Source organism: Vipera ursinii (assembly GCF_947247035.1).
Source record: "Vipera ursinii genome assembly, chromosome: 2".
Classification (NCBI taxonomy): Eukaryota; Metazoa; Chordata; class Lepidosauria; order Squamata; family Viperidae; genus Vipera; species Vipera ursinii.
This window is the reverse complement of record NC_139513.1, coordinates 136,582,155-136,595,272: the sequence shown is the minus strand read 5'-3', so window position 1 is coordinate 136,595,272 and position 13,118 is coordinate 136,582,155. Positions and strand designations below refer to the sequence as shown.

At 40.2% G+C, this 13,118-nt stretch overlaps 1 protein-coding gene across 2 annotated transcripts in view; it reads left to right on the top strand.

Annotated features, from left to right (window-relative positions):
- RAB5B (RAB5B, member RAS oncogene family) overlaps positions 1-12,727 on the top strand; it is a 30,226-nt gene extending 17,499 nt beyond the window's left edge. The window contains exons 3-6 of one of the 2 annotated variants that reach the window (XM_083355461.1): positions 237-388; positions 4,805-4,927; positions 6,614-6,707; positions 9,695-12,727. In XM_083355461.1, coding sequence (XP_083211587.1) covers positions 237-388; positions 4,805-4,927; positions 6,614-6,707; positions 9,695-9,807 — 482 coding nt within the window. In that variant the 3' untranslated portion in view covers positions 9,808-12,727. Of the gene's footprint in view, positions 1-236; positions 389-4,804; positions 4,928-6,613; positions 6,708-9,397 lie in introns of both variants that reach the window. The other variant, XM_083355462.1, reaches the window with a different exon arrangement.
- Positions 12,728-13,118: the final 391 nt, after the last annotated feature.

Sequence of the window (13,118 nt, the reverse complement as noted above, 5' to 3'; positions counted from 1 at the left end):
TCTACCTGTCTAGCTGGCTCTAACAAACTTTGTTTGCAGAATAAAAGTCTAACACACCTTTCACTTTTGTGTATAGCCCTGTACCAGTTACCCCTTACATAATTGGACAGACATTCAGAGAAAATGACCTCCAACAATTTGATGAACCAAACAGCTTAGTAATCTTGTATTTAAATATAAAGGATTGTAACCTGTTACGTTCTCCTCTCAGTAACTGACTTTCTGTTGTCTTACAGCGGCTTTCCTCACACAGTCTGTCTGTCTAGATGACACAACGGTAAAGTTTGAAATCTGGGATACAGCTGGTCAGGAAAGATATCACAGTTTGGCTCCGATGTATTACCGAGGGGCTCAGGCTGCCATTGTGGTATATGATATAACCAACCAAGTAAGTTTTTACGGTTTGCTAATGTGCAGATATAGGGGGAGGGGGCATTGTTTATAGGAAGGGTCTGCTAAATTTGATGTGAAGCCACTTTTCCAACTGGTTACTATGTCAGAAAAAAACCCCAAGCAACACTATAGTTTAATGACATATATGTGCTTAAAGCAGCAAGAAATAATTTAGCTCAATATTCAGAGAAGGATACAATTCTGTCAGTATGTGATAAAACTTGGAGAATATGCAGCAAGGGCAAAACTAACAATACATGTACATAATACAAGTTTAAATTTAAGCAAGAATGGTTCCCCTATATATAACTTATACCCCATATCACTGCAAATATAATCACCTGTAGTTTGGCTTCTAACAGAGGTTTAATCTTGACAAACATTGCAAATTAGTTGATATTAAAAAAAGTTAAGTCGGACTTTTAATAACTTTTTTTTAAAAAAAGCTCTGCTTTTTTCTTTGTTTTTTTTAATTTACTTTTTAATATTTTAATTTTTTTAAACTTGGTTGTTCGTTTAATTTTTCCTTTTATTAACACACACACATACAGTTAATCCTCAACTTATACCCATTTGTTGAGTGACTATTTGAAATTACAACACCACTAAAAAAAGTGACATGACCATTTTTCACATTTATGACCATTGCAGCATCCCCATGGTCACATGATCAAAATTCAGAGGCTTGGCAACTGGCATGTGTTTATGACAGTTGCAGTGTCCCGGGGTCATGCGATCACCATTTCTAACCTCCTAACAAGCAAAGTCAATGGGGAAGTCAGATTCGCTTAATAACTGTTTTACTAATTGCAGTGATTCATTTAACTACTGTGGCAAGAAAGTTCATAAAATGGGGTAAAATTCGAACAGCTGTCTTGCTTGTTTGTAAGTCCAGCACTATCTGAATTGTGATGGAATAAAGCCCTTGGAGAAGAGTTTTTGGCACCATAGCACCCCAGGAGGAGGCAGTAAATTCCATTAGAGAGAGGCCCAGATTTAGAGATTGCACAGTGCCAAATTAGATGGGGGGAGGGATATATTACACCTATATATATATTAGGTTAGAGAATTATAGCTTTAGTTTGGCAGGATTGTGTCAATTAGGTATAAGCAAGTAAAGGATTGAACTTGATTGGGTCTCAGGGTCTTGTCTGCGTCCTTGGGCCTGACACACCCATTTACTACACACACAAGCATAAAAAATCGCTCGGATCCGGACCGGCTTGGACTCTGACTGGGCAGAGTCTAATGTGGAGGAATCAGGCGGTCTTGAGCACGTTATCTGGACTGAGTTCGACCCTGTTTCCCCTGATGATGTGGACAGGATCATGGGGAGACTGAGCACCACCACCTGTTTGTTGGATCCGTGCCCCTCCTGGCTAGCTTATGCGGCTCGGGAAGGAACACGAGGCTGGTTCCATGCAGTAATAACTGCTTCCTTGAAGGAGGGTGTCTTTCCTGCCGCCTTGAAGGAAGCGGTGGTGAGACCCCTTCTCAAGAAGCCTGCTTTGGACCCGGCTGTTTTAAACAACTACCGTCCAGTCTCCAACCTTCGCTTTCTGGCGAAGGTTGTTGAGAGTGTGGTGGCGCATCAGCTCCCTCTGTTCCTGGAGGAAACTGATTATCTGGACCCGTACCAATCGGGCTTCAGGCCCGGACACAGCACGGAGACGGCATTGGTCGCGCTGGTGAATGATCTCTGGAGGGCTAGGGACAGGGGTTGCTCCTCTGTCCTGGTCCTATTAGATCTCTCAGCGGCGTTCGATACCATCGACCATGGTATCTTACTGCGGCGTCTCAGGGGGCTGGGAGTGGGAGGCACTGTTTTACGGTGGTTCTCCTCCTACCTCCAGGGCCGCTCGCAGTCGGTGTTGACAGGAGGGCAGAGATCCGCCCCGAGGTCTCTCATTTGTGGAGTCCCTCAGGGGTCGGTTCTCTCGCCTCTCCTGTTCAACATCTATATGAAGCCGCTGGGCGAGATCATTCGTGGTTTTGGGGTGGGGTATCATCAGTACGCTGATGATACCCAACTTTTTCTTTCCACCCCGAACCAACCCAGTGATGCCCTCTCCGTGATGTCCCGGTGCCTGGAGGCGGTTCAGGTCTGGATGGGGAGAAACAGGCTTCGTCTCAATCCCGCCAAGACTGAGTGGCTGTGCATATCGGCATCTCGGGTTAACCAAGTTATTCCATCCTTAATGATGGGGGGTGAGGTGTTACCCCCCGTCGATAGGGCTCGCAACTTGGGCGTCCTCCTGGATTCACGGCTCAATTTTGAAGACCATATAGGAGCCGTGACCAGGGGGGCTTTTGCCCAGGTTCGCCTGGTGCGCCAGTTGCGTCCCTATCTGGACCGAGACGCCCTACGCACAGTTACTCATGCGCTTGTGACCTCCCGTTTGGACTACTGTAACGCTCTCTACATGGGGCTGCCCTTGAAGACCACTCGGAGGCTTCAACTGGTGCAGAATGCGGCCGCGCGAGTTGTAATGGGGGTTTCCCGATACTCCCATGTAACACCTCTACTCCGCGAGCTGCATTGGCTTCCGGTTGCCCTCCGGGTGAAATTCAAGGTGCTGGTTATCACCTATAAAGCCCTACATGGCCTGGGTCCGGGATATCTGAGGGAACACCTGCTGCCGGCATCAAATGCCCTTCGCCCAGTGCGCTCCCACAGGGAGGGTCTGCTCAGGGTCCCGCCGGTAAGAGACTGCCGGCGGGTGACACCCAGGGATAGGGCCTTCTCGGTGGGAGCGCCTGCCCTCTGGAACCAGCTGCCGGTGGAGCTGAGAACTGCCCCCGACCTTCGATCATTCCGCCGGGGCCTGAAGACCTGGCTCTTCGAGCTCTCGGGCCCAGACTGAGGAGGAATTTTTAATTTGGGGTTCTTTTTAATTGACTACAGGGTTAATTTAATATTTTTTAATTTGGTTCTTAATTTTTGTATTTTGGATTTTTTAATTTCCTGTAAACCGCCCTGAGTCCTCAGGGAATAGGGCGGTATATAAATATAACTAAATAAATAAATAAATAAATATACCAAGGAACAAAACAATGGAGATTTCAGTAACAAGTAATTTAGCTTAAGACTGAAACCTTTATCATATAACAAATACCTTGGTATACTCTCAGTGTATTGCTTTTTTCCCTTTCCAGTGCTACATTTAACTTTGAAAAAAGGTTATACTTGTAATATTGATTTCCTACATTACAATCAACACTGGGGGAAAAATGCATACTTTTTCTTTTTTATTATTTCCAATGGTATATGATATCTATATAACAGAATATCAAGAATTTGATTATATTATCAGATATTGTATTGAAATAATGTAATGCGGGTAGTCCTTGATTTATGACCACAATTGAGATTGGAATTTTCATTACAGGTAGTGCACTTATAAAGCGAGCCACTATGTGACCAGATCTGATTTTATAATCATTTTAACTACATCAAGCAAATCACATGGTCATTAAGCAAATCCAGTTTCCCCGATTGATGTTGCTTGTCAGAAAGGTTGCAAATTATGATCATGTAACCACAATGCTGCAAACAATGGCAAATCTGAGCCGGTTGCCAAGTACCTGAATTGCGATCATGTAACTGTGGAGGTAGTGCAGTGGTTGTAAGTGTGAGGACAGGACATAAATCACTTTTTCTAAGGTGGTTGTAACATTCAGCCATTGCTAAACGAATAGTTGTAAGCAAAGGACTAGCTATGTATCAAGATTTGTTATAATGCAATAAAAAGTAAAAAAAAAAATAGTTTGCCACTTGATCTGAGCTGTAAGTGGACCTTGACTTACAACTGGTTGCTTGGCAACCTTTTGAAGGTACAATTTTCCCCAAAGCTATTTACAACCTGGTTCCGAAGTTCTGAGGGCCTAGCCATGAGACTCCATTTTGGATGTTTGGCATGTAGCCTACATTTACAGCTGTTTGCAGCATCCCATGGTCATGTGATCACAATTTCAAACATTTTTGCCCCCCAAAATGGTGTTTACTTCTGAGTTTTGGCAAAAGCGGGCCACGGTGAACAATCGATTCACTTCACCACCACCACAAAAAATTGTAAAATAGGGTCAGTCACATGATGTCTTGCTTTACAACCAGCATGACTTACAATCACAATGGGCTCCATTATGGTCACAGGTCAAGGACTCCCTATACTGAGATTAATAATAGAAGAATATTACTCTTCTTTTCATGGCCTCCTACAGGGGCTTGGCCACTGTGGGAAATGAAATGCTGAAATAGTTATACCTTCATTTAAATCCAAAAGGTCTCCTTTTATTCCATTAAAATTAGCCAGTTTGAGTGACTGTTGAAATGTTGCTTGGTAGTAGTTAAGCAATATATTTTTTCTTTTGCCTGTATTTCTGATATCCCTGTGCCTGTCTTTTCCAAAAGGAAACATTTGCACGAGCAAAAACATGGGTGAAAGAACTCCAACGGCAAGCTAGCCCAAATATTGTTATAGCCTTAGCAGGAAATAAGGCTGATCTTGCCAACAAGCGCATGGTAGAATATGAAGTAAGTAATAGCTCTTGATTAAGATTACCTTTGAACAGAAGTTATTTTGTTCATAGTAAGGTAGTGGTTTCTATAATTCTGTAAGGCTAAAGCACATGTCCAGGTAAATAGTGTTAGTTCTGCCTTGTGTTTGATGAAAGAACAGTGAAATAGCCTAGAACTTTCCTAGTTTGTCCAGTTGGAATTCCATGACTATCTGTATTCTGTATGATATTTGCCCCTTAGCTTTTGGACAAAAATAAGACTGACCACTGTTGGGCTAAGCTAATACTGAATCAGAATTTGGGACCATCCAGTTTAGTATTTTCAACTCTAGCTTTCTGATTCCTCAGGCAAATATCTTTGTCCTTATAATGAGAAATAACTAGGATTAACCTTTAGAGTTTCTGTGTTGAAGGATGAGCCCGCCCGCCATAACTTGCAAGTTTAACATGCTTGCAAATGTTCTGTTTTATATTTAATATTTTACATGACTCTTAACATAAAGCAAATTTATCACATTTTATTATAAGGCTTTTACCATGAGCTACCTTTATTGCTGTACTTTACACATAAGAGGGAATTATTATTTTGAAAGAGATACCATTACACTGATAATTTGGTCCAAAGGAACTAATAATGTCAGTTCAGAATAGTCACGGTATATAAATATAGTCATTGGGAATGTGAGGAAAATTAAAATTTAATTTGCAAATAGTAAAGAAAAAAAGCTGAGATCTACAGAATACAGAATCCCTCAATTGTTTCTGAAAGAAAATAACTTCAAAATGATGACAACAAAGATGGTTCATGTACTTGAAATTGTGATGCAAAGTAAGCTTTAGAATGCAGTTACTTGGATGTACAGTATTAAAATTAGCAGGATTTGTTCACTATTATGGCTGGCAATTCACACCAATGTATTGTTCATAACATAATATCGCACATAATCTCACTAGGAAGTGAGAATGACAAATATAAGAATTCAAAATAACATTTTTCATGGAGGAATTTCTGATTTGCCCATGAACTCTTGTGGTGACTATGCTCTTAAAACTTTTATAGTCATCATGCCATTCTCAAAATACTTTCCATATCTATGAAGCTGCTAGAAATAGTTTTTTTTATTAAATTAATAATGAAATAAAACCAGGTCCAGATTGCACAGGAACAGAATAGAATCAGCAATGGTAATATACAGTGTTGCAAACTGTTTTTATTTACTGTATAAAATTTCTTTCTTTCTAGGCCCCCAAAATGTACATTTTTCTCTTAATCCTAACAACAACCTAAGATCTAGCTTAGGTTGAGAAATGGATTACTTTCTTTTGCCCTCTTAGATGATACTCAAGGCAGTAGGAAAGTTTTGTAATATGTATGAATACAGCATTTTAAATTTAAGACAGACTCTGAAGCTCAAATATCATTTGCACTTTGTTTACCTTTCCAAACTGCAGGCTTAGAAACTAATCTTTGTATGATATTCCTTTATATCTGGCATTATGACAGATTCTAGATCGAAATAGGCTTCTAATAAATTTATTTCATCCTTAGTGGTTCTGTTAGAAAAGAGAACATGCTCTCTCTTTCCAATTCCTCAAAGTTTCCTCAAATTCTGTATTTTAAGCAGTGAACAGTGTTGTCCACTTTGTTTTGCCTAATTTAGAGCATTAAATTTGTCTAAAGTTCTGTCTTATTGTCCTGCAGGAGGCCCAGGCTTATGCAGATGATAACAGTCTATTGTTTATGGAGACATCGGCCAAGACAGCAATGAACGTTAATGATCTCTTCCTGGCAATAGGTAATGTGCAAGGCATTTATGACATTACAGGTAGTTCTTGACTTACGACCATTCCCTTCATGACAGTTCAAATTAACGTTGACCTTGGAAAGGGTGCTTTACGCCTTGCAAAGCACTTCTGACTGTAGCAAAATCACACATCTGATTGCAATCTGACCATCTGGCAACCTATTGTATTTACAACTGGTTGCCAAGCGCCTTGCGATCAGGTGATTACCATATGCAATCTTCCATGCTGGCTGCCTCAGAAAGTCTTGGATTTCAGAGGAAGAAGTTTCAGCCCCTGAGAGAGACACTTGCACACAACCTGTCCTGGGTCTCCCCTACCCTCCTGAGGCACCATGCACTCCTTAACGTATACGCTACCTCTCTGTTCTGGCACTGAAAATCCTTCCTGCTGAAATCCAAGCAGGATTGTCAACACTAGAGAAAAAAGATACTTGTGCATGACCTAGTGCTAGGTCTCCCAGAGTCTTCCCACCCCCTTGGGGGCAGCTCACATTCCTTACCTGGCAGTCTGTTCGCTTAACAGTCCATGAGATGACTTAATGACCAGGAGTGTCAGGATTGCAGTATTTAGTGAAGCAGACTTGTGACAACTTCTTTCATGAGTAACAAATCAAGTCCCAATTGTGGTCATAGATCGAGAACCACCTATACTTACTAAAGGCTTTGGCTCTTTAACAAGTTCAGATGGATTGGTTTCACATCAAGCTGTTTATCTTGATAGCTGTTTCCTTCATGTGAAACTACCTTTTGTTTAAAGATACTTGCAAAGAACTACTAATTAGAGCACATATAGGGAAATATTCTCTAGCTGGCCTGTATTAATAGATGTAAATATTTTCTGAAGAGAATGAGAACTATTTGCAATTATTTCCACAGGCTTTATGTTACACATGACCTAGAATTTAGAGTGGGGATGGGGAACTGTTGGCCTCCGGATGTTGTTCAGCTACAGGTTTTAGCATCCTTCACTCTTAGCCACACCAGTTGCAAACTTCTGGCTATGGTTCAGCAATTTCTGCAGGGTCGCAAGCTCTCTACCCTGATATACAGCTTACATGTCATCCCCCTCACCCACCCCCATGGCTTTCACATTCTTATCATTGCCAAGAAGGAGAAAATAAGACAGGTACCAGCTATGCTTCCTAACTGTTCTCAGAATTTGTGTCTTATTAGGATCTCAGCTGCTTTACTGGTGAAGTCATCTGTAAATTGTAGTTCTGAGCTTAGTCAGCTAGCAGAGGGCAGCAAAAAACTATTGGTTACTCTTCAGGATTTGTTGAGTACTACCAAGTGAATTATAGTTTCTTATTTCAGCCTATTCTGAATAAATTATTAGCATACTGCTTGTTGATGCCAGAAGCTGCATTTGGCTTTTAAGTGGTATATTGAGAGTTACACTCCAAGGGGGTGGGGTAGGATTAAATTACTTAATTTGGAGATACACACACAAACACACACAGAGAGAGGGAGGGGTACATACATACATATATAGATTTCCCAGCCATGCATTTAATAATATCCCACCCTTCAAATTAAATTACAATTTTGGAACAAGTTTTGGAATTCGCTGACCTTGTATACAACTTGGGGATCATACACTTGTATACTTGTGGTATAAATAATTATGCATTTTTCAAATTTATGGAGAAATACTGAAGAAATACCACCACCACCACCACCCCAGCTAACCGAATAGTGGGGTACAGGGTATTTTAAAGTGTTCCCTTAAAAATTTCAGCTTAGGTAGAAGTATAACATTGCACTGTATTATAGCCCTTTGCAATTCTGGTTTTCATGTGATGAATACCTATTTTAGCATTCAGTGTAATATCTAGTTGAACTTTAATTTCAAAATGTCCACAATGGATGGAAATATTGGAGTTACCATTTTAGGGCAAACCTGCTATTTCAGTGCACATAGGCTCACTGCTATTATTCCAGTAATTGATCATATAAGAGCAGGAAGCATTTGGGTAGCCAATGCTCCAGAAATCTGACATCACTGGTACTTTCTTTATTCTTTATTCTTTTTATAGAAGCTGGCACTGTACTTCAGCAGTATCAACACTGTGGAGAATTCATTGTGAATGTTTTCTAGCCCAGGGACTTTTAAATTTCTTGACAGCAAGATGGGTGGCATGTATAAATAGTGTATCCCGAACCCTGTGTTTCTGCAAGAACTTGATGGAGCTCCATGAGAGTTGTTCACTCAAGCACAATCACTACAATTTTGCCTCTAGATCAGAGGCTCTAGGATTATTATTTTTTCAACCTAAAGGTTCCCACAGCCTGAAAAAGTTTGAAATCTACTTTAGGCAGTTAAATACAGATGAATTTGTAAAGAGAAACTGTAATGTGTCATATGTTCTAAATAATTCAACAAGAAAAGAGTGAGTTCACTTGGGGTAGAGAGTAATGCAACAGATGCAACTTAGCTAAAATCTGTTTGTTTTGTGATTCCACAAGCTGTGAGTACCATAATGTTCGACCACACGCTACCTCTTATATTGGTGATTTTCTAGCAACCTCCTGACATTTGTACACAAGAATGCATATTCAGGAAGAATTGCTTAATATTAACTAGCTTAAAGTATTTTATTTAAAATACTCAACACGCTATCTTACATGGATGGCTTGATTACATTTGCTCTACTTTTGATTTTTGTGTTTTAATTTTATAGGCTATCTTCGAAGACCGGTTTTAGAAGGCCAAGATTTCGTACATTATTAATATTTAACTACATGTGAAATTATGGAATAAAACAACATATCAATAAAGAAACTCAAATAATGCAAACCGATGGCAGAAAAGTAGCCCAGTAGGGCCCCCAAATATGCTTCTAAAATAAGTTTCAATTTGCCAGATGAAGGCCAGTGGTGGGGTTTTGCAGTAGAAATACATTTTATTTGTTCAGAACTGTGTGGGATTCCGTGCGGCAATTGCTTTTCCTCAGTAACATCTTTGTCTGTTCTTCCAGCTAAGAAGCTGCCAAAGAGTGAGCCCCAGAGCACAGGAGGTGCTGTGGGGCGGCGAGGTGTGGACCTTCATGAGCAGTCCCAGCAGAACAAGAGCCAGTGTTGTAGCAACTGAATGGTGGCGTTCAGGCAGTGAGAGATAAGATATAACCTCCATTTCTACCCCACTCCACCTCCCCTCCCTTCCAATAACAGCATTGGCACACTTGGAAGCCGTCCCTTCTCCTGAGAGCGCCGTTTCACTGCACTTCTAACGCTTCAGAACCATCATGAGACGTCTGTTACCACCACCCAACAGAAAGTGGAGATAGACCGACCGGGGACTTAACTTCCAAAAACAAACTCTTATTCACTTTGTATTATAGGTGCAAATAGCTACCTACTTATTTGGATTCCCCTGCTCTGTTTTCTCCCTGATAACTGCTCTTCTTCCCTTGCCATCTCTTATCCCTCCAGCGCACGTGCACCCGTACACACCCACGCTGTCTTTGCTCTGATAAAATATGTGTTCTTAGTCCTGTCACATCCACCGTCACCCTTCACCTCCCTTTCCCCTTTGTTTTCTTTAATAATCTGGGGGACAGTCACAAGCAAGGAGAAACATAATTCTGGTAGATTTATTTTTTAAGAGCCAATTTAACTGACTTTCTCAAAAAAAAAATATGCACAATTATTTGAGAAGATCCTCTTAGGGGTTCTCTCATTCATTTTCCATAGCTTCAGAAAAGCTGCAGTGTCCTCGGTTAACTTTTTTTCAGGGCAGAGTTTTGTGGTTACATTGGAGAGGATGGTTGTATTTGCTTGTTTTTTTTTTCTCCTGGCTACGGCACGAGAGTGGTCCAATGTCTCAGTGTCATCAATATAAGAATGAAATGATTATAAATGTAGAGTATAAGAAATACTTTCCAGGACCCTTGGATTTGCTCTTGATCGATGCCTTATATTCGTATTGGCCAGGACAGCGCAGAGGAGGTTGGAGGGGATGGAAATAGGTATAACTTTTAAAGTTGCTATTTCAAGTCAAAAGGCTGTAGTGTCTCTCCTCTGTTTAGATTCAGTTGTCAGTCCTATTAAATTAAGAAAGAATCGCTTATCTGTAGAAACAAGGTACAAAGACAAATAAGTTAGCTTTGTCAACTTGGACCCTCCGTCAGGATTCTCCTTGGGTAGGTTCTTTCTGCTTAGCCTGCACCTTGGATATGTACATCATTGGTCCGTGAAGTAGAAAGAGGTTCTAAATTGCCAAAAGGAAAAAAAAAATCCACGTGTCCTTAGCAAAACTTGAATAGGGGCAGTTCCCAAGGGTCGCTGCAGATTTTAGAAGTTTTAAGCTATATGGTTGGGATGAGAAAGAGAGAGAGAGAGAAAAAAAAGGCAGCACTCTTGTTGGGAAATGTGACAGGAGGACTAGTACTGTACTAGTACTGATATGTTTCCCTTGTTTGAAAGCGCCATTTTTTTGCCTTCTGAATCCTTCCTCGCATACAAGACTTGTCTAAAGGCCCTCTAAACTTGAGAACTGTTTAAATTGACAGGTTCTTTTTCTTGCATGCAAAAATGAATAATTAAGGAGTGGGTGACACTGGGATTTTTAGTTTCCTGCTTGTTAGCTAAAGAAAAGTAATAGCTTTTTTTAAAAAAAATTAACTGTAGATAATGCTGCATTGTAAAACAAAGTGTATCACCCTCTCTCAAATAGCCAGCAACAATCTGTTCTCCACATAAGAACTGTCTCCCCTCTTCAACTGTGGCCTTTACAAAGTTAATAGCTTATTCCTCCAGCCCACACACTCTGTTTAAATGCTCATAGCTTTTTCATGCTTCAAACTTGAATACAGTTTCTAAAGAGGAGCTGTTTCCCGGTGCTATCTAGATCTGGTTTAGGGAGTTTTTCTTGGATGTATAATGTTTACTCCATGCAAATTTCTCACATGGTTGAATGTTCTACAACAACAGCTTGACATGGGTTATACACATATGGACACACACATATGGATACATACACACAAAAAAACAAGACATCAATTCTCCTATTTGACCATGCATTTTAATACTGTATTTGTACATAATGTCCTCCTATATTCTGTATAAAGGCTTGCATTTTTCCCCATTCACTGATGTAACTTAAGTACTGATGTCCACAATCAGTGTGAGCATTTAGCATCTGAACTCCAGGCCACCCTGTAGCCTTATGTGGAAACTGTTAAACTCTGCACTACTATTGGCACACAGTTGTGCTGCCATTATGAAGGCTAGTTATCTCCAGATGTGGCTTTATTGAACAGGAAGCAATGAATGGGGGAATCAGACTAGGCTGCAGTTTTAATTCTTCAGCAACATGCTACAGAATTAAGATGTGTGCTGTAACATCTTCACCCAATTCACACATACAGTTACTTCTGCAGGTTTAATCTGGATTTTCTCTAGAAAGGTTCATATAGTTTATAAAGCTATCTGGGACCATTCTACATGACCTTAAGAATTTTTCTGTACTCCCTGAGACCTGTTTCAGATCTAATCACCTTTTTGTTCAAACCCCCATACATGAATCCAGAAATGGCATCTTACACTTATGGATTCATTGACTGTAAAATTCTTCTTTGTTGATGGTGCTTTGATTCCATGCGCATATAATGACCCTTGCAGCCATTATGGAGAATCCAGGAGGAGTCCTAAGCATGTCCTTTCCCTCTTCAATAAAGCTGAAATACTGCACTGTGCTCAGCTCATGGCAACGGAAAAGTAGATTTTATATTTAAGTTACAAGCAAACCCATTTATTTCAATTATTGCCCACAACTTGTTTTTACTAATTTGCTATTAGCTCTTAGATGAAGTGAGGACACTGCAGCTTTTTCTAAACAGAGCAATCCCCCTTTTTCTTCAACTTACTCTTCTCATCTGATCAGAATTCCTTTTTTTTTCCTTCTGAGAAAACTCTCATATTGCATTTAAAATAACAAATCATGGTAACAGAATTCAACTGCTGATTTACCAATGTATTTAATGTAAGTAAACAAAAATCAGTGTATTAGATGAGCTTGCTGCTTCATTGTGATTTAAAATACATGCCGAATGATAACAGAAATACGAGGTAACTTTGAAAAGTGTAAATATCCTTTTGCAAGCGGGAAGAGAAGGCACCAAACTCATAGGTAGCCCAGACATAGAAGCAGATGAGATGGCTACTTAGGATACTTTTGATTTCAGAAAGTTTCCTCCGAAGTGCCTAATAAACCAGGCTTAGTTCTTGGACTCTTGATAGTCTACTGGGAAAGATAGGGCTACATATGCTAGATCAGTTAACATAAAAATAATTACTTAGCTTAAAACCTTCAGCCTGCCATACGCGAATATGATTCTATATAGCAGAAGACAGTAGAACCAAACCCAGCAGGTTTAGATAGGTTTGTTTTCTTGTTTTGTT